Below are 23,505 nucleotides of genomic sequence, written 5' to 3'. Positions count from 1 at the left end.
AGTAAGTGATAATGACTCGCATAAAGAGAAGAGTTGTATATTTATGTATTCTTGTGGTTGTAGTACCTCCTTTTTTATTATTAATTCCGCAATGGGGAGTCTTATTCTTTAAGACTGGTTGTTTTTTCATTCCCACGGCCTAGTCTCTGCAGTTTTTCTTCCTATTATACACAGAGAGTTGCAGAACACTTTACACATACATTACACTAAGAACACTACACAAATTACAACATGTACCGTTACACAATTACACAAAAACATATTTTTTCTTCTTTTTTTTGAACTTCTGGGACCACTGTTAGGTATTGCTTCAGAGGATGAGATGATAGATTTGTAGCATGTGTTAAAATGCCATGCCTGACCAGGATTTAAACCCATGACCTCCGGATGAAAGGCTGAGATACTATCACTCATGCCACAGAGGCCAGAAAAGCAAAAACATCTTACATTATCTTTTCTTACCTTGGTGGTGTTGCGACACCTTACGAAACACAAGCGTAACTCTAGGTGGAAACTATTGTGTCGATGGCTCTACGTAGTGTCTCGAAGGATATCCTCTGGGCACCTGGGCAAACCCAGTTGTATTTAGCTGTAGCTCCAGTACACTTGTGCTCTGCTGGAATGGTCCATTATATCGCCACTACTCATGGGAACCGTATATCAGTCCCTCAATCCTTCGGTGGTTATTGGTCTGCTTGAAAAACCAACAAATCTGGAATTTTAAAAAGGTTTTGACCAGCCTTATCAGCTGAAGATTTAACCAGTGACGAAGGAATTAGAAATCTAACAGAGAAAGATAAAATATCTAATGTGGGTTTCCCTGTGGTTAGATATAAAGAGTAAGTTAGATCCTTTACTGAAATTTCTCTATTTCTTATAAATAAGTGCATAGTAGCAGCTTGTAGGTCACCAAAGTCTATCAAAAAGCTAAATAGTGGGTGCCCTTCTGATTGAGATTAATAATAATAAAAAGAGTTGGAAGCTCTTAGATGTATGGGAAAGGACAAAGTGGTAATGGAGCTCCACAATACACTAAATTCCAGCAAGTGATCTGCCGTGACTTGGCTGATATTGATTTATCAGAAATATCTGAAGAGCTATCACCACAGTCTGTTTCATCTGTGCAGAGGATCATGAGAAAGGAGAATGGTGTGGATGTGCCATTATTCTCACTTATCTTAACCTTCTCGACTCCAACTGTTCCTGTGCAAATAAAAATTGGCTTCCTATCTGTCCTTGTGTGACCATATATACCAAACCCAACATGCTGCTCTCAGTGCCAGGGTTTTGGTCAGAGCAAAGATAATTGCATGAAGGAACAGGTTTGTGCACGTTGAAAGGAGAAAACCATGTTAGCTGTAAAGGTACTCACTCAGCTAGGTCTGGGAATGCCCTCTGTTTAAGGAACAAAAAGCTATATTAAAAATCTGTAACAAGCAGAAAGTGTCCTTTCCTGAGACTTAGGAATATAAAGAATTCTTCAGCATGAGGAATCCAGTTCAGCCCAGAGTTAGTTTTTTTGTACAAGCTCTCTAATGAAGTTCAGAAAGAAGAATGAGTGTGCATTGTGCAAAGAATTAACAAATATTATACAGGCCTTGTCAGACCAACCAAAATTGCTCATATCTGTTATTACAGCACTGAGTACAAGCAAGAAGGTTACTTATGCTAGAATGTCAGAAAGTGGTTTACTGAAAAACACAAACAATTCATCACCAAGGAAAATTCCTGCTACACCAACAACGCAGCAAGCTATCAAGATCCCTATGAAGGGATCTACTAAAATCTTGTTGTCTGGTACTGTGTTCTGTTCTCCCAGGCTTCCAAGTCCCCAACACCATCTCAAGGACACTTAAAGGATGTGGAGGCTGAAGAAGCAAACCACGTTTTAAAAGTTATCAGTAGTAAAAAGAAAAACCAGATAGTATTCGATAAGTAATCTGCATGAAGAGTTTTATATATATAAAACAGGAAAAAGTATATTTTTATGGTTTTGAAAATTGTTCAATGAAATGTTTGCAGTCTCTGTTGTCGCCGTGAGGATATTGAAATCCTAATAAAGGAAGAAAACCCTTTAATACTGTGTCTGCAGGAGACTCACCTCCGTCCCCAGGGTGATGTGTCATTTCACAGATATGTTTGCAAAAGATGTGACTGTCAAACTGGGGACAGAGGATGTGTGGATGTGACTGTTTTCCATAATTAATCGTAATTGCCTTCCATGTTCTGCTAATGACTAACATTCCTGCAATCTCTGTGAAGATATTGGTGTCATTCAAAATGAATATCTGCAACTTATATCTTCCCCCAAATTCTGATATCAGTGAGAATGATCTGTCCAATCTGTTTTCCAAAATTCTTACATCCTGCCTAATATCTGGCAATTTCAGTGCCCATCACCATGCTTGGGGCTCTTCATCATTTTCTTCCTGAGGCAATATAGTCGATTGACTGAGACAGATCTCTGCTTATTGAATGATGGATCATGCATGTTTCTATCATCTTCAACAGGTACATCTTTGTGCATCGACCTTTCGTTGTGTTCAGCTTCCCTATTTCCATGTCTTAACTGGCACGTTTCCAAAAATGTTTTTAGAAGTGATCACAGACCAGTTGATCTTAATCATTAATAGTGATTTGCTTCAGAGTCACCTATGCAGATGGGTAGTTCAGAAGGTAGATTTGAACTGGGTACAAAGATTCATTTAACCAATACAATGAAAGTAGTGATGTGATCTACCAACTTTCCATATTTGCACAGTTGATACTTGATAGTGCAAGTGAATATATCCCCCTAACATCTTGAAAGGCTCGCTGTTCCTTGGTCGAACAATGAATGCAGAAGGTCATTAAGGGATCGTCGCAGGGCTTTGTGTAATTCCAATCATAGACCTGTAACAGAACAGCTTTGCGCCTACCATAATGCAAGGGCTGTATGCCATTCGAATGTTTCGATGCTAAACGTAAATCATGGCTAAACTATATCAATATCATTTCTTGGACAATTCCATTATCGGTTGTTTGGAGAAAGATATGGGTCATATGTGGATCAGGACAATTTCCACCGCTGATTGAACTAGAAAGCAATGGCATCCTTGTTACCATTTTAATTGATGTGGCGAACACATTTGGTTACTCATTTTGGTCAGTTTCACTAACATCCTACTGTCCTGAGTTTATGTGGTATAAGTTGCAAGTAGAAGTATGCCTTTTATTATCAGAGATTCACAAAATGAATTCCTTTTTCTTTTGAACTAAGGTATGCGTTGAAAAATTCCCATGACATTTTACCTGGAAATAATTTGAGGTTCAGTATGTTATACTGAACACAAATAGTGCATTACGACATCTTTTGTCTACAGTAAAATATACTCTGACCACATGTTTCCAGATTCCTGGTCAGAAGCATTGGTCATCCCCACGGGTGTGAGAGGCTGCTGCAAAATACAATAAACCGTTTAGAATAGTGATGTAAAATGACTGGATTCACGTTTTCTCCAAAAAAAAATGACAAACGCCGGTTTTTCACATATGAGAGAAGATACTGACCTTCAAGTGTTTTTACATGTTGAACCGGTTGAAGCATGCGCACAGGTTAGATTTTTAGGAATTTGGTTTGACCGGTGACCAACATGGGTAACACATTTAAAGGAGCTGAAGGTAAAATGTTTAAAAATGCTAGACATGCTAAGAGTTTCATCTAATACTCATCGGGGAGCTGATCAAGTATGCATGTTGCACTCCTACCGAGCTTTGATTATGACTGTGTGGCTTATTCATCTGCTTGGTCCACTGCTCATAGAATGCTAGACACAGTTCATCAGTCATCCATTCATTCGTCTTGCTACAGATGCATTTATTTCAGGCCCTGTGGTAAGTCTGTTGATGGAAAGATGTGACATCCCTTTAGAGTAGACTGAATCAAATGATCTGCACTTACGTAGTTCATATTAAAGCACAACAAAATCATCCAACGTTTGATGCGGTGTTCTGTAACCAACATCTGATTCGATACCAAGAACAGCCAACTACTGCTCCACTAGGCATCAGAGCTCACTACCTTTTCTCAACTCTAAATATACAATTATATCCAGCCTTACTGTTGCTCTATGTTATTAACCCTCTTGGCAGCCTTCTCCCATTAATTACTGCTTTGATCTTTGTCAGGATCTTAAAAAGAACGCAAATACAGTTATCATGAAAAACAAATTTTATAATATTATAAATAGTGTGAATCCTGATGATATAGTTTATACAGATGGCTCTGGAAACATTAATTCTGTTGGTTGTGCTTGGCAACAAAACATACATGTTTGGCCTTCCCATCATCACCAGTATTTTCATTGTGGAGCTGTATGCCATTAATCAAGTCTTACATATAATTAGCCCAAAATTTTGACATGTTCTTGTTTGCTCAGTTTCCATGAGCGCCTTACAGGCTATTAATGTCATGTTCTTCAAACACCCTGTTGTCTGTGAGATTCAGTGTGTTATTTCTCAAATGAATCTCCATAATACAACAGTGAGCTTCTACTGGATCCCCAGCTATATTGGGATTTTATGCTATGATGGTGCAGCAAACGAACTTTGTTTCCAGCCTCCTTTCACCAATCGCATTGTTTCGAAGAATCTTGTCTGTTTTCTAAACAGAGTGATTTATGTATGATGAGTGGTAAAGTGACTGAGATGCTAATATTAACAATAAACTTTATCCAATCACCGTGGAGCTCCTCATGCAGAAATAACCATCGAGAGGAGGTTTTGCGAATAGGACACACAAGGCTTACTCATGAATATTTGATGATGCAAATAGATGCATCTGTTTGTGCACACTGTGACTGCCAACTAACAGTGCACCACTTCCTTGTGGATTGTATCTGTTATGGGGCATTGCATCACAAGTTTAATCAAAGGGCTAACATGCTAACTATTCTAGGCTATAATGAAATGGTATCTTATGTTTTATGATTTCTTAGGGCCATCCATTTATATTCCAGTATTTGGATTACTGTAATGTGTTTCACTATTCATGCTATTTGCTGTAAAGCGGATAGTAATTTTATTATTTTAATTGAGATTTATAATGTGATAAATCTTTGTTTATTACAACAAATATATATTGTGTTCGGGTGATAACTACACGAAAGCGTTTTTCACCCAGAAAAACCATAAACAAAATTTATTATAAATTACCTCATTTGATTTAAATTCAGTCTTTTTTTTTCAGATGAGTATTTTTGCATTTTAACACTTCTTTAATTATTTAAATTACATAGTATTTCAAAAAAAAATATTGAGGGATATAAACATAGTTTATAAACTATGTTTATATCCCTCAGTATTTTATAGTTTGAACTGCTGCTACATTAACGTGTTAGTTAAGTAATAGAGGAAGACAAACGTTCAGCTTGTTGATGAAACACAAGTCTCTACTTGAAACCTGTGCGTAATGCATAAAGAGTTCATTGCAAAAACGATGAATTTTTTTTTTTTGAAAATGAGTTTATTTTCATTACTTACGTCAAAAGGTGTAGAATCATGTGTTGGTTGAAAAATTATCATCGATAGTTGCAAAGAAATAGATAAAATAAGAATCATCATGCAGGACAAGAATAGTAGATATAAGAATAGTAGAATTCCCAAAAATAATAAGTATAGACTTAACCTCATTTAGTATATATTTTGTTTTTTCATTAATGTATGCCATAACCACTTTTGATTGAAGTGTGTATAAAATAAATAACATGAAATGAATGTTTCAGTTATATACACAAGATGCAGATCAAAAGTAAGAGCTCATAGGTAACAAAATGAGAACAGTTGAAAAAATTAAAAATGTATTTGTTAATGGTTTCAAATACTTACATATTTACTTTATTTTTCTACATAATCATCATTTTGTTCCAAACGCTTTTCATATTGTGAAACAAACATCTTCAAACCCACTGCATAAAATTCCACTACCTGAGATTTTCAACTCTTTACTTTCCGCAAATCGTTGAGACACAATCCAGTTTTTGAGGGATAGGAATAGATGGTAGTCACTTGGCGCAAGTTCAGAACTATAAGGTGATAATCAAAAATCTCCCTTGTTTTTGCTGTATGTGGATATGCATTATAATAAAGAAGAATAATTCCTGATCTTAGCATTCCCCGTCATCAGTTTTGAATGATACGATGTTTTGAAAATGTTTCACAATAGACTTATAATGTAGACTTGTATTATGATGGATGTTCCTGGTTCCATCAAACCAATCGTTTATACACACTTTTGGTCCCAGAATACAGTTGCCATGATTTTCCTTCGAGAATGAGCTTGTTTGAATTTTTTCGGTTTAAGTAAATGGGAATGATGCCACTATGCCACTACATGGATTGTTGTTTCATCTCTACATTGACATACAAAATCCATATTTCATCACCAGTGATAATATAGGGGAAAAATTTATCTCCCTCGTGGTTAAAACGTTCAAGAAAAGTGTGTGCAGCAGATATTCTGTGATCTTTATGAATACTTGTCAATTAATTTCAGCACACTTCATGCACACAGTTCACAATAGCATAGAGTGTCGGTCATGATTCTCAATGTTGTCTTTGAAACTTCTGGAAATTCTAAAGAAAGTTTGTTAATTGTAATGCAATGATTTTCTCTCGCTTTTGCATTCTCACATTGTACGAAATCATCAGGCCAAACACTAGGCCTGCCACTTCTTTGTTTGTTGTGAACATTTGAATGGCCTTCCTTAAATTCACGATACCATTACCTTACCTTCACTCATTGTGGTAGGCCTATATGTTTCAGATAATTGAGAGTGAATTTTAGCACTGTCAATTTTAGCACTGCGCTATTTACTGTTGTATTTCGAAATCTAATCACCGATTGAACTTCACAACCGGCAGGATTTCTTATACTGCTTTTATTTTAACACACTGTCTCAGAAAGGCAAACAACAATGAACTGATGGCAATATGGTGGTTACATACCCCAATAGACCGCTTAAAGCTACTGTGCATGCAGGAATCCAATCGGTGTTGCCAATCGCTATTTATAACTCATCGGCCCTTACTTTTGAACTGTGCCTTGCAATTACTTCTTTTATATTTTAATAATTCCTTTTCTATTTTTTTTATAAAATTTGTATTATTGACTTAGATAAAGATAGATTTACTTTATATAGATATGTTAAAGTTATGTATAGATATGTTAAATCATAATAAGTTAATTGCTCATATAATTATAGGAATCCTTAGATGTTTTATCTACCGATGTAAAATGATCATTAAACAAGATGGGTAGTTACCTCTAAAAATAATTAGAAGTGAAGGAGTTGTTCTATTAAAGAGATAAAAAGGGAGCGAAAAAAGCATTTGAAAAGGTTGTATGTTGTATGACGTACATACTTTAATTGTAAAGATACTGTATTGTTTTGAATTTGTTTACTTATATGAAGTCTTTTTTGCAGAGGGGCTTTGTATTGCCTTACCATCATTAGTGAACATGTCTTTGCATCTGGTGATGAAGATGGTGTTATAAAATGTAGGTATTAACATATTGCTTTTTGATAATAAAGTATTCATTTTATTATTGATTTAATAAAAAATTGAATTTTTGTTGTTGTTTATTCAAGGTAAACTCAGGAATTACTGTACTAATTTCAAACATTTTTCACTGTTTAAAAAATGCTACTTCTTCCCAAATTACTGGCTGTAATATAAAATTCATAAATGAATTAATTGCAGTGAAGTAATTGCACTTCTTTTTATATCTGATTGTCATCCTGAAGAGGGATTTCAAGTTTGTTAAGGATACAGACTCCTCATAACTTCATAATAACCTTATAACCTCATAATTTGATCAATATGAGGGAAACATTTTTAATGTGTATTATTGAAATAGTTCTTAAGAAACTGTATGAATAAACTCTATTTTTTAAAGGTTATTTCTGCAAGTTGTCCAGAAAATTGGACCAACCCTTCCTGCTCTGTCCTAATTATTACCTTAGAGCCACTACTTCCTTTCCTTAGAGGTACTTCCTTTCAGTAATGATAATACATTTGAATCATTAAAGAATGCTTCATTTATAAATAAACAAATATTTTAACACATTCAATGTATGATAATTTCAGTATGTATTGCTTGTTTTTGTAAAGTTATCCATTATAATAAAATAAAATTGATAGAAAAGAATAGTTTTGTAGTATATTAACCTTTGTTCCTTTATTCATTATTCTTATATTTCAATCCATTTAAGAAAATTCATTAGAACTACAGCAAATTAATTATAAAAATGAATCTGTTTCAGTTATTCGTAACAGCAAATCTCAGTTCTCCATAATTTTGTTAAAATAATTTTTTTTTTAATATTGTTTAAGTAAATTTAAAAGAAAATTTTGTAATTTTCTAGTTAATTTAACATTTTTTTTTCTGATTTTTAGTTTTAATATATGGCAGTCATTAAAAAATTCTATATTTCAGTTCTTATTACTAAGAATTTTTTTTGTTCTGAACTATGTATTTTAACAAAACGTTTTATATATGATGATAGTTTATCCCATAATGGATATAGATTTTCCGCATATAAATTAGAAACTTTCAAGAATTAAAAGATAAAAAAACAAGGTTTAATTTAAACTATTTTTTTCCATCAAGTGGTTTATATAAATGTTTGAAAGACAACTTTATGTGACGTCTAGTTAAAAAAAAAATAATAAAAATTCTTGAATGAATGAAAGTTGTAATTCCTGAACATGACTGTTTATCTATTCTAATTTTATTATTTATTTTTCTTCCTAGGACCCGTACAATTGATAAACATGTTTATTTTATGTCAAATGATACACCTCTAATCTTTTATTGTGTGAATTCTGTACTCAATTTACACTTTACATTAATGTTGTCAGTTATATTGTAAAAGTACCGGATTTACATCCTAACAATAAAAAAAGAAACAGAATCATTGATGTAACTCTGTTACAACATACATTAAAATTTCAATAAAACAAAATTCTAAATTATCTGAATAGACAACTCTTGAATCGATTGAAATTGTGCTTTCTTTTTTTTAATATCGATAATTAAAGTTTAATTTTGACTATAATATACGAGGGTTATTTTTTTTTCAACGTCCAATCGGTCACGAAATTAAAACCACAGTGAAAATAAATTTTTTTTATTTGTAACAAGTACCTACATAGTTACACTATTTCTCTACATAGTCGCCACTCTGATTTAGACATTTGTCGTAGCGTGGTACCAACTTTCCAATACCCTCGTCATAGAACAGAGCCGCCTGTGTTTTCAGCCATGTTTCTACACTGGTCTGCAGCTTGATGTCCGTGCCAAAATGTTGTCCTCCTAGCCGGCGTTTCATGTGAGCAAAGAGGTGAAAATCGGATGGAGCCAAGTCCGAGCTGTATGGTGGGTGATCAAAACACTGCAGGTGCTTCTTTGTTATAGCTGCAGTGTGCGGGCGAGCATTGTCATGGAGAAAGACAATGCCTGATGAGAACATTCCTCTCCCCTTATTCTGAATTGCCTTTCATAGACGTTGAAGAGTTACCCAGTATGAGACTGCAGTGATGGTCGTGCCACGTTCCATCAATTCCACCAAGAGAACTTCATTCCGGTCCCAGAACATAGTAGCCATACACTTTCTGTTAGAGAAGGATCGCTTTAACTTCTTTGGTTTACTGGAAGAATGAGAATGCATCCATTGTTTGGATTGTTCATTTGTTTCTTCAGTTTTGAAATGGACCCGTGTCTCGTCCTCTGTGACAGTTTTGTTCAAAAAATCTTCTCCTTCATTGTGGTAGCGCTGGGTAAATGTTAGGGAGGCGTCCATTCTCATTGTTTTGTGATTGTCGGACAGCATCTTGGGAACCCATCTCACAAACAGTTTGTGGTACTGAAGTTTCTCACTCACAATGGTGTAGAGATCTGACCTTGAAATTTCGGGAAATGATTCACTCAATACAGAAATTGTGGACCGACGATTTTCTCGAATTGCCTCATTCACTCGCTCAATGAGATCAGCCGGTTGATACTTGCTTCCTTCCCTGACCGCCTGCATCATGAACATCTGTTCGTCCTGCTTTAAAGTTCCTGCACCATTGTCGCACTTTGCTGTCACTCGTTGAAGTTTCACCATACACATTACTTATTCGTCCATAAATTTCAACTACTTACACCCCTCAGCCTGAAAAAATCGAATTACCGCACGCACTTCACACTTGGCAGGAGATGCTGTTGTTGTAGACATGTTTACATGCTAGCTGCATGTTCAGAACTAAACGAAGTGACACGGCGTGATTGAAGGCCATTCTAGAGATGCTGTGCAACACATAATGTGCAAAGGTTCATTTGATTTTTGCGCAAGTTTTTATTTTGCAACCGATCGGACATTGAAAAAAAAATAACCCTCGTAATCAGCTGATTTACATACCCATAATTATTAACATAATTAAATCAAAGCATGCATTAAACTAATCATCGTTAGCTTTATGTATTTTTATATTTGTTCATAGTAAATTAAAATTACATAATTAATAAAAGATTAATTCACCACCGAAAGCTAGAAGCTTGTGTATAGAAATATGGAATGGAAATTTGTATCTTAAAGATTGATATACCTGACTGCTTCTAGATGAAAGGCTGAAACACCTTAACTGGTGGAGGTAGACAGATAAAATGTACAATGTACATTCTTTGATTACTGTACACCTGTTCTCTTGTCAATAAGTCAGGTCTTATAAAAGAAACTAGTTGAATCATATTGAAGAGCAGAAATAGGGAAAGTAACTGGAATATATATATCCAATATTTTGTTAATATATCATCGATCATGGTCTTTGAATACTGCTCAACAATATCATAATCGCTCAAGTTATGTTAGTTTACAATTTTAGTATACAAAATTACCAATCCTGGTTCAAAGTATCAATTATTTTAGAATCATTGAGAAAATTCAAGGATCACCAACTGTATTTCCAGTTTCCATACTGGCAGTAATGAATATAATTTCACGGTCCATAATATTTTTCTTGACTGTTACCATTATCATTTACTTTGATTCCCTCACTTGCCATCAGTCATTTTACAAGCTTCACAATCAGTCAAGTTCATGCTCTTAAGTGGTTGGAAGAAATGCAGTATGTCAATCTCTATCAGCAAATGCATATGCATTACTTTATTACTGATTGAAATCAACTGTTTAATGGTTTGCCAAAACTTTAGAATAGCGAAAATCATTAATCATTAGTGTATGTCATTAATCAGAAGTTTACTGATTTTTGTAATATGAACAATACTGCTAGTACATTAGACATGCATATGTTCATTAGATTTTTGATGAAATCAACATTTATACTTTAGGTATTACTTCCAGAATTTTTTTATTGTGTCATTCTGAAGTTTTGGCAAACCAGTAAATAACATTTTTTATTGTAATTAATTTTAATTTATCCAGTGTTGTAATATTTTCCATGAATTATAAAGTAAAATCCAGAATTTGTTTTCATATAGTAACAATAGTTTTCAGTGTACGTTTGATCCATAGCTGGAATGAAGAAAGACAGTAATAATATCTTCAGAAACAAGACTTGCGAACTTCCACTTTCACTTAATCCAAACAAGTTTCTTCACTGTGTAGTTTAGATTACCAGGATTTAACAGTATACAGGGAAAATATTGCATTTCTTTTTGTTTTCAATCATTTGACTGGTTGATGCAGCTCTTGAAGATTCCCTATCTAGTGCCAGTAGTTTCATTTTGAGGTACTCCCTACATCCAACATCCCTAACAATTTGTTTTACATATTCCAAATGTTGCCTACCTGCACAATTTTTCCAATCTACCTGTACCTCAAATATCAAAACGACTATTCCAGGATGCCTTAAGATGTTGCCTATAAGTCTGTCTCTTCTTTTAGCTATATTTTTTCCAAGTTTCTTTCTTCATCTATTTGCAGCAAAACCTCTTCATTTATCACTTTGGCACCCATGATTTTTAACATTTTTATACAGCACTGCATTTGAAAAGCTTCTAATCTTTTCTTGTCAGGTGCTCCGAACGTCCAAGTTTCATTTCATTTAAAGCTTTAAATTAATTTTTGATGTAAGCAAATTATATTTCTGGCTGAAAGCTCATTTCGCCTGTGCTGTTCGGCATCTTATATTGCTCCTGCTTCGTCCATCTTTAGTATTCCTACTTCACAAATAACAAACTTCTTCTTCCTCCATAGTCTTTTCTCATCCTATTTTTATATTCAGTGGTCCATCTACTTTATTTCTACCACATTTCATTACTTTGTTTTGTTCTTGTTTATTTCATGCGGTAGTTCTTGGGAAGGACTTCATCCTTGCCATTCACTGTTTCTTCTAAATCGTTTTTACTCTCGGCTAGAATTACTATAACATCAGTAAGTCGTAGCATCTTTATTTTTTCACCTTGTACTGTTACTCTGGATCTAAATTGTTCTTTAGCATCATTAACTGCTAATTCTATGTAAAGATTAAAAAGTAACGGGAATAGGGAACATTCTTGTCAGGGACTCTATTATTTTATTACTGCTTCTTTTGTATTCTCTTAATTATTTTTAATTTTAAGGTCGTTTTCTACTTCTTTAAACTGCTAAGTTTTAAAAGTTGTTCTGTTATAATAGTTAAATTATGTTTTGTTAATCTGTTTTCGCTCATTCTGTATAAATACCCGTAAAAAATTGTAATTGTCTTCTCCGGACGGTTTTTTTATTTTTTCTGTATTTTTATAAATATCTGTTTCACTTTTTAGTTTTTAAATTCTGTCCTGGTAATCCGGTCTATATATATTTCTTAATTTTTTTTTTCTATTAAGGTCTTTTATCCGAAAAATTTTCGAAACAGTCAGCGCCATATAACGCCATTTTAGCATTTCCTTTTCTACTGTTAGGCGTTATCACTGATTATTACTTATTACTTGGCACTTACTGCTTTGCACTAACTTCCAAAAAAAGTCATCAGATTTTTACTTCACCACATTTGACGTCTTCGTGTTTATGACTTTACCGGATTTAAATTTATCGGGTATTTTTTTTTCGTATGAGTAGGGGAAATTGGTACAGCTTTCTCCCCTCATTATCGTTACCGGTGTAGAAAAAGAATAAAGTTATCTTAGAAATTTAAAAATATTTCAGTAGATTTGTATATTGCTAGATAATTTAATTAAAAATATAATACATTTACTTTTATTTTAGAAACATTTATCAGCATCATATGGATTAAAACCAAATTTTGAAGCCCAATTTTGCCCTATGTTTGTCTTCTAATAGAACTTCATTAAATCTCTAGAGATTTAATGACGTTAGATTAGAAGTCAAACCAAATTTTGAACCCCAATTTTGCCCTAGTTTGACTTTTAATAGAACTTCATTAAATCCCTAGAGATTTAATAACGTTAGATTAGAAGTCAAACCAAATTTTGAATCTAAAAATTCAATAACCAAAATAATTAAAGTTTCAGACTTTATAAAATTTATTTTCATTCCTATTAATAGGATAGAAAACACATTTAATAAAGGTTTCAAAAGTTTTAGTAAAATTACGAGCACATAATAAGTAATAAATAACCCAAGTTTCGATCATTTTTAAATATATTCTTAATGTCCTTTATCGTTATACCGGTAGAGGAAAAGAATGAAGTTTAGTTAGAGATTTAAAAACATTTCAATAAGTTTGTTTGTTGCTAGGTAATTTAATTAAAAATGTAATGATACATTTATTGTTATTTTAGAGACATTTATCCTGTATCAAATAAAACTTAATGATTGTAATTTGGGTGAATTTTTTAATAAAAACAGCGGCTAGTCTGCTGAATTTAATTTTAACTTTTAACATTTATTGTCGGTTATTATTCAAAATAAAAAAAGCTGTTGCTGTAGTTAATGTATTGTGTAAATAAATAATTTGTTCATTATATTTTATCCAAATGCATGCTTTAATACTTAATTTTAAAACAAAAACTTTAACGTTTTGTAATTAATAATAAGTGTTAAAAATAAACGAGTTTATTTATTAGAGTTCAAAAAATCGATTGAGATCAATGATTCCAATAAAGATTCATTCCAATTCAAATAAAGTTGGGCCAAGAAGGCCTTTTTAGTCTCGTCTAAGCCATGCACATATTTTTAGTAACAATGCTAATACTGTACTATGTATTTGTATATTATTAAAAATATGGATCTGCGCTTTTAAATGTAATTTCTCTAGTTATCATTAAGGATTTTAAAGAAATTACAATCAAGTGGAACAGTATGTATTTATTCAATAGGTCCAAATTTTTTTTTTGTCCTAACAAACAAGAAATTTTAATTCAGATTAACTGTTATACGTTATATTTAACAGACGCTTCGTAATGAAAGAAGCATTTTAGTGATCATTTCAGTGTTCTTAAATCCACGAATCGATATAAAAATAAATAAAATGTATATGTATACACATGTAATTACTCATTTTTTGCTTTTGTAGATTAAAAAATTAAGAGCATAATGAATTAAAAAGAGTAGATATAATAGAAATTATTTTTTTTTAGAATTGGATGCGGTGTTATTTAAAAATAATTATGAAAAAGAAGTTTATGTAAATGGGAATAGCTTGTTTTTATTATACTGGCAGCTAATAGTATGTTTTTTTTTTTAATAATGTTTATTTTTAATTCAGCTTTAGATAAAAATAAGATTATATTTAATATTATTCAAAAATTTTTAATTGAAACCCAACCACCAAAGAACATCGGTATCCACGATCTAGTATTCAAATCCATATTAAAGAAACTGCCTTTACTATGACTTGAACGCTGGAACTCTCGACTTTGGGAAGATGCGTTCACCTCTAGATTAACGCATTTGGTTGAAGTAAATAAGTACAATAGAAATCAAATCTACTGTAGAAGAAACAGAAAAAATATAAATGAAATGACTTGCACAAAAAAAAAATATTGCATTTATTTTATATTTTAATTTAATTTTCATATGTTACAAATACTGTTCAAAATGATGTCCTTGATAGTTTATGCGAAATCTAGTGCGACGTATAACATTAAAGGAAACTTTTTTAATAATATCACAGTCTTAAGATGTTCAAAAGCGTTTAAAATTCAGTTCAATAATTCTTCTTTAGACTTAACTTTTTCTGCGCCAAGAAGTTCCTTTACATGATCCCAAAGGTAAAAATCGGTGGGGCTAGGAGGCCAATTTATTTACCTACTTCTATCATCTAAAATATAAATAAGTTAGAATATTTTACCTTTAAAAATTCCAAAGTGGATGCCCTTTATATTGTTTAATCGTAAATAATAACTTCTTAAATATCTGTTTTATAGAATTATGTTTTATCGGATAAAAGCCTTTTATCGTGAGCAAAATAACATCTCTTATTTGTTAAAAGAGGTTGATAAATTGTTGAAGTACGGCTGAGATTGTTAAGGTGGATTGCAGACATTGGACCAGGGTTATTGTTATTTTTCGTTTGAGTTGTTAATAAAAATTACTAATAACAGAAATTCATTTTAATTCAGTTAATAACGGAAGTGAAAATAGTTACAAAATTGTCAGACTATGATTTTTGGCGATCAATGATTTATTCATATTCACGGATTTGACTAAATGAGATGTCAGATTTGTCACAATGGGAAGATTAACATTTTATCTGATAAAACATAATTCGATTGAATGAACGCCATTTTGGAAACCTCAAAGGTAAAATTTTAAAATTGTATTTATTTTTTTAGATGTTTTTGGGTATATGTGCACCAAATTTCATTAAAATTTTCTTTTATTGTATAATGAAGCGAAATAACAAATTTGTTTTTGCGAGTACTTTTTTCTTGATGTCTTGAATCAGTACCTTAAATTTGACTAAAACCTCCTTAGGACAGTGTTTTATGTTAATAAACGGTTTTAAAAATTACATATTTATGACAACAGAATTTATTAGTTTATCGAAATTAATTAACGCGTTTTATCGTTTAGTAAAATATAATTTATTGAAATTTGATTTCTTATTTCATCAATTAAAGTAAACATGTTTTTATTATTTAAAAATAAAATTCTGTTTATGCATTTACAACATATCATGTAGCCGTGCACGTGCGCGCACATAGACCTAAGGAGTGTTAACTGCAGGGTAATATTGTCTATATTTTCAATGTAATTTTTTTGTTATTAGACTTGCTTTACGTATAGCTAGCGGTTATGTTAACAGTACACGTTGTCGCTAATTTTTAAACTGAATTTAAAAAATGAGGAGTTTTCCAACAAAATTAAATTAAATAAAAATTCAGTATAAAACGGACAGTTGCGTTTTACTAGCTACGTTTCGTAATTTATTGGGGCGTGGAAGTTTTAGCCAGACATAAGCTTACATTGTTTTAGTAGTAGTAAATGCTGTTACCAGAAGCGATGGACATCACTTATAACTTTCTAAAAGGTAATTCCACTGTATCCCTCATGTTTCTTTTAGCTGTACAAATAAAATGGGAAAAGCCGTACAAATAACATTTCTTCCAGGTAATGCGCATCTCTAAAGGAAATCGGGATGCCTTGTGACAATCGATCAATATTTGCGACGACCATATCTTTAATGTATGCTGCAACAAATTTCTTTTCCTTTAAATATTAAAGAGCTCTCTGAGATTCTTTAAAGAGAACCTTTCCTCCTCTTTAAAATAATATCAAAATATTCATCTCAAGGAATTATTTAATAGAGCCTGTAAACAACAAAAGAGTTAGAAACAATTAATTGTTTATTTATCTATTTTTAATTATTGATTTTATTTCTAGGCATATTCCAACATCTAAATAATTTCGTTCACGTTTAAAATTAACGCATTATCGTATTTTCCTTTTGTTTTTAATAAGTAATATTTATTAAATTTTTTATTGTTTTTTAGTATGTGTCATTTACATGCGAGTAGATTTTCTCAGAATTAAATTTTATAAATCTTTTTTTTATAAAGTGATTTTAACGAAGTTATTATGTACCAAAAAAAAAGCTGAGTATTGTGACACAATTTTTATGTTTTATAATAATTTTCTCAAAAGTTACTAGAGATACAGTTTAGCAACCTGTTTTGTTGTTCAACTTTTTAGGTCAAAACAACATGAAACCATCAAATTTCCCCTTTATTGTAGATATCAGAATTTCCTTACAGCTTTATTTTTACCCTTGATGCAGAAATCCGGGTTAGATTTTTTACAATCCATTACTGAAATATGTATTTTTTCAGTTTATATGCACTCTTTTTTATTTTCACTTTTAGAAAACGTCCAGTATTTCGTTCAGTTGCCTTGTAAAACCTCTCCCCCCTCTATCACTCTTTGTGTGTGTGTGTGTGTGTGTGTGTGTGTGAATATATATATATTTGTATCTGCATTAAAAATAATGGCGTTTTAAAATATTCAAAACAAGAATTAATTTTTACATGTATGTGCAGAAAAACAAAATAGGGTACTGCTGTCGTTCATTAAAATTTCTGGATTTCCGTCCATATATTTACTATCCCGCTATAACAAAGCTATAGCTCTAGAAGGGGAAGTATTGTAATCGGTCCAACTTGGGCATATGCGGTTTTCGCTGGATATTGACGTTTTGACATCTAAGGAATCCAAAAAACCAGAAGGAAATTTTCTGGATGTTAATGTTCGTATGCACGCATGTACGTTCTGTGTTGGCCTCTAAATCCCCTTATACCTAAAGAACTACTGGACGGATTTTGATGAAAATATATCAGATTACTTCTATGTATGGGGCATTGATGCCATTAAATTTTCAACATAAAGGTCAACAGGGTAATACTGTAGAGCTAAGTGACCCTCAGTATCTCGAGATTTCGTCTAATTAAGGTCATATTTTTCTTAGGCACATTTGTTAATGATTAAAAAATATCAGTATTTGCAATAAAAAAAGATTTTTACAAAATCAACCAAACAAACTTAAAAATGTTTTCCTGATGTTTAAATTAATTTTTAATACAAGCAAATGATATTTCTGACTGAAAGCTCGTTTCGCTTGTGCTATTCGGCATTATTTATCGCTCCTGCTTCTTCCATCTTTAGTAATTTTACTACCCAAATAAACAAATTCTTTTACCTCCATAGTCTTTTCTCATCCAATTTTTATATTTAGTGTGGTCCATCTACTCTATTTCTACTACATTTCATTACTTTTTTTTTTTAGTTGCTGGTAAGGTGGATTTGCACTGTTTACCTACTTTTGTTTTGTTGTTGTTTATTTTCATGCAGTATTTCTTGTGTAGGACTTGATTCATGCTATTCACTGTTTCCTCTAAATTTTTTATTCTCAGCTAGAATTACTATCCTATCAGCCAATCGTAGCATCTTTTCACCTTGCACTCCTCTTCCCACCAAACACCTCGCTAATTCCTACATCTACATTTAAACTACCCATTTCCCTCTTTAAATTTTCTAACCTACAAATCTTTTTAGACTTCTAACATTCAACAATCTAACTTGTATTGTTATTTTTTAATTTTCTGGTCCGTTTCTTAGTAATCCAACCCGGAAATCCAAATGTGGGACTAGTTTACCTTCGGAATATTTTACCAGGGAAGGCACCTTCATCTTTGTTACATGAAAATGCAGAGAGCTACATTTTCTTGGAAAAAAAACAGCTGTCATTTTTCATTGTTTTCAGCTGTACAGTACTCAGAAGATCGAGTGATGTTGATATGGCCATTTAAGTTTTCCTGACCTATGCCTGTAATAGCTACTGAAAGAGCTGCTGCCCTCTTTCAGGAATCATTCCTTAGTTTGGCTCTCAACAGATACTACTCCAATATGGTTGCACCGTCGGTCCAGCTACTCTGTATCGCTGAGTACTCAACCCCCGTCACAATCGGCAAGGTCTCATGATTCATAGAGGGGGATATTGCATAGAATAGTCAAATATTTACTTTAAAACAGATTTTCATAGAGTGTAAAGCTCTTATTAAATAATTAGCAATTTTTTTTATTTTAAATAAAAAAAGGTTTATTAATTACTTTTAAAAATTAATTATAATTTTAAAAATATTTTTTTTATATTGAAATAATACCATCTGTATCTTTTTTATTATTGTTTTTTTATCTATTTTAAGTTATTAGTATTACATAAATGCTTGCATTTTTTTATTTAATTTACAGTATGGGATGTTAGGCATAAAGATCCAATATTTTCAGTAAGCGGTAAAGTTAAGGATTATATAAGCGGAATGGTTACAACAGATAGTAAACGTTATTTAGCTTGTACCAGCGGTGAAGGAACTATTACTACTATTAATTTACCAGCTAGAAAATTCCATGTACAGGTAATTCATATTTTTTTATTACTTTTATATAATTTGTTTTTGATCACTTTTTTAATCTGCACAGCAAATTATTCAGAGTTGGTACTTGCACATGTTCCTCATCGGAAAGAATAAAAAAACGTAAAGTAATGGGAGTTTCAAAAAGGACGCAACCCCTTTGTTTGATGACGTGAGTTCATTACAAAAATATTAATGTTAATAAAATAATTATTACACAACAATCCAATTACCTTTAATAACTTTACAATAGTTATTCAAAGTGATTCGCTGTGATCGCGATGCAGGTTCGCCCACATTTCGTAACATTTGCAGCCACTTTTTGTAATGTTTGCTCAGTACTGTTTGAAATCTCAGTTTCAATGTTAGCCTTCAATTTGTCAAGTATATGAGGATTGTTTTTAAAAACTATACTTTTTAAATACCTCCAAAGGAAAACTACTGCTTTGTCAAAAAATAAAAGCCCTGTTACATGATGCTGGGAGATAGCACACACCAAACACCAATTTTACATGGGTGTGTATGTGTGTGTGTGTAATGGTAGTGTGTGAAATGCATGAGGATTTTCAGTACTCCTTATTTGGTAGTTTCAGCTATTAATGTTACCATCAGAGTGAAAAAGTGCCTTGTCGCTGAAATAAACATGATCCAAAATTTCAATACCATTGTCATCACCAACCAAATGAAACCAACAACAATACTGTAAATGTTTTTTGTGGTATACTTATTTCAGTTCTTGAACGACACTGATGCAATCCACATGTGATTATAATTTCTTACTAAGCCTTAAAGCTGTAGATAATGAAAGCCCTGCCTGTGAAGATAATGTTCTGAGTGATTTACTGGGTGAGCAAGTCAAATGTTCTTTCATATCCTCCAGAACTTATACTGTTAAAAGTGACAGTCGACCTGTGCTTTTCCGATCATGTACACTCCCAGTCTCATGAAATTTATTAATCGAACTCGATATTGTTGACTTATTAGGAACTGAAGAATTGGGAAATTTTATCTGAAACTTGTCTTTCATTCATTTGTAAGATTTATACGTACAATAATACCCAATAATAAACACATGTTCATGCTTGGAAATGGACATAGTTAACACAATAGAGAAAAATTTATATTGGTGTAGCACTAGTTCATAAGAAGACCATTTCAACTCTTACAAAGCTGCTAGACTTGAGTACAGTGTTGCCAACTGACTTGCAGGGAGAAATAAAATTTACCTATGCATGATTTCTACCTTCTTAATCTTAGGGTTGCGTCCTTTTTTAATTACCCATCATTTAGATGTTCTTGTGGATCAAATTTAGATTGAAACAGTCATATTAACAATGTGAAATAATTTAAAATATATTATTTATAAGTTTTATAGAATATTATCTATAAAAACTAAAATTATCAAGATTGACCAAGATTATCATAAGACTAAAATATTATCAACATTTTCATAAAATTTAATCCAATCCCAATCTATATTCCAGTACGGAATCAGAGCCAAGATATTAGCTAGACTCAGTAGGCCAAGGCATTACCAGAGTAGTAAATGTTTTGATGAATTCAGAGTTTTGGCTGTTAGGCAATTTAAAAAAAAATCTAATAAATAAAAATAAGAAAACTCTTTACCCCTCATATTTCCTGCTACATTTTTTAATTAATTTGCAGTTACACTGTTCCATATACAGATTTGGCAGTACACAGAAGACAGTCTCTCCACACTTGTAACAAATAATAAATCTGGTCCCAAATTGTTTCATCACTAAGTCAATGATTATTATACAAATAAGTAAATGGATTTTGTTTGAAAACATTTTTTCTTTAATCCATTAATAAAATGTATTATTTTTCCCAGATATTTTTATCGTTGAAATAATTAATATTACCTTAATTCATTAAGCTTTGAAACTTCAATCGCCTCATACATTTTGCTTTTATTTTCTTATCTGATAACTTGATGCTAGCAGTCAAACTGATGTTTGCTAGCTACTCCTGAATATTTAAAATAAAAAATAATTTTTTAACTTTAACTATCATTTGGGTTCTGTTATTAATAAATGTGAAAAAATAAAATGTGTGATGGCAAAAAATAAATTCAGTTGAATTAAAGTATAATTTACTTTTTTATTTTTTTAATGATCTTAATTATTCAAGGTAAGTTCTAATGCCCCCTTATTATTACATTGATAACAAACAAGGGTGCTTCATGAAAAAAGGCCATGTTTTTTTTTACATGTGTATTCCATTTATTTTCTGTACATGTTTGTTCCATGTCCCTTGCTCTTATGAAAAAATTTCATAAGTTTTGATATACCAAACCTCTTTCGCTGCAATTTAACCAACCCTCTGACCAGTATGTACATGTATTTTTACAATTTTACAAATTATCACCTCTAGTTTTACTTTAATAGTAATTGTTGTATTGATTAGTGCTGCAGCAGATTTCATTTACAATTTTAAAACGTACAGTTTTTGAAAACAAATAATAGCATAAAATAAAGGAGGACGTGTCCACCTCACCATCTGTACCGATCAATTGTTTGTATATTTATATGGTACTAGTCAGTCAGGGAATCGCTTGGCTTGCCTCACCATCTATTCAGAGAACTAAGGAGCGGAGTGTCCCTTAGACCCTCACAGTGTTCATTATTCTCATGGTTGTGAGAATAGTACTAATAAATAACGGTTAAAGTATTCAGGCTTTATAGAAACCTAAGCATGATGAAAATATATCCCACTAAAAAATGTATATACAAGTAAATAAAGTATAAATTTCTTAGATCAGTTGTTTTGGTTTAAGTAATGGTACAATGAACAGAGGTGCGCGAGTTGTAGAATTGTGGGTTAAAATTTTAAATTAGCCGTGTAGTTATAAGCATTACATAATTTGTAAACGTGTTATCACTAATAAAAACAAATATTCTCTGTTCTTTGCATTGGAAATTGCAACTGTTGTTACTTTGTGGTCGTGTTAAGATGTCAAGTGAATGCAGAAAACCTCTTCGAAGTCAAACATGTCAAAGAAAAAATGGATTATTGGTGCTTCTTGTAAGAACAACAGAACGTGCTTGTAGAATTCTAAACTTAAGCTGGTCTACAGTATTTGACATCAGGAAAATCGCATCCAAAGCAGAGGCTAGTGGTTCTCAAATAGAGATGCCGAAGAAAAAAAAGGATTTTTCTCCTCATAATAAACGTGAAACAGATGATTTTGACAGGTGTATTATTAGAAGAAAATTTCTGAAATTTCAAATTATAAATTTAAATGTATTTCATAAATGAAATAAATTTAAGTATCAGTTGTCATAACTTGATTTGAATTAAATCCAAGGACTGAAAGGAGAAACAAGTGTTTACTTAGAAAAATAGTAATAAATTTAGAATTTCTTTTTAAAATTTAGTAAAGCAGATAAGAAAATTTTTTTTTTTTTTGTAATTTAATAAAATGTTCATTAAATGCAATGATATTTCTATTATATGTAATAAGCACATTTTTTTTCAGTCTGAGGTTTATGAATCTGAGTACACTTGTGCTGGTTTATGCCGTGATGAAAGTAAATTAGTTGCTGGTACTGCTAATGGTAAATTAGTGTTTTATAACTGGGGAGAATTTGGATTGCATAGCGATGTGTATCCAGGTCCTAGCAAAAAGGCCATAAATTGTCTAGTTTCTATATCTGACAACATTGTCATCACCGGTTGGGAAGATGGACAGATAAGGTAAGTAATGTTAACAACAATAATAATAATAATAATAATAATAATAATAATAATAATAATAAAATTACTAAATAGGTATTAAGTTTATTGGATGTAACAATGTGTGTTTAATTGAGTGTTTTATTTCATCCAGCATTAATGTTCTATAAAATTGAAACAGTCCAATGTAATTTTTATTGTTGGGATCAGGGAACATTCACTATTTTGTCTCTTTGATGTTCCTTAACATTCCCATTTCAAATGAACGTAGAATAAAGAAAAAATATAAAAATTGACATTGATGTTTTCATAAGTTAAATGAGATTTTATTTTAATGTAAATACTTTATCATTAGATTAAAAGATGTAATGAAATCTGTGCAGAACAGAATTAATCAGTAACATTAACATCGGGTCTAGTTACAATTGTAATTGCAGAGGCTGTGGCAATAGATAGATATTTTATTTAGATTACTG

General features: G+C 31.9%; 1 protein-coding gene across 1 annotated transcript in view; it reads left to right on the top strand.

The window, feature by feature from the left end:
* LOC142332124 (WD repeat-containing protein 55 homolog) overlaps positions 1-23,505 on the top strand; it is a 57,168-nt gene that overhangs the window by 29,236 nt on the left and 4,427 nt on the right. The window contains exons 5-7 of the mRNA XM_075378381.1: positions 7,464-7,537; positions 19,173-19,336; positions 22,833-23,050. Of these exons, the coding sequence (XP_075234496.1) occupies positions 7,464-7,537; positions 19,173-19,336; positions 22,833-23,050 (456 nt within the window). The remainder of the gene's footprint in view (positions 1-7,463; positions 7,538-19,172; positions 19,337-22,832; positions 23,051-23,505) is intronic.

The sequence above is a fragment of the Lycorma delicatula genome, chromosome 11 (assembly GCF_047948215.1).
Source record: "Lycorma delicatula isolate Av1 chromosome 11, ASM4794821v1, whole genome shotgun sequence".
Lineage (NCBI taxonomy): Eukaryota > Metazoa > Arthropoda > Insecta > Hemiptera > Fulgoridae > Lycorma > Lycorma delicatula.
This window is presented reverse-complemented; position numbering and strand designations above follow the sequence as displayed.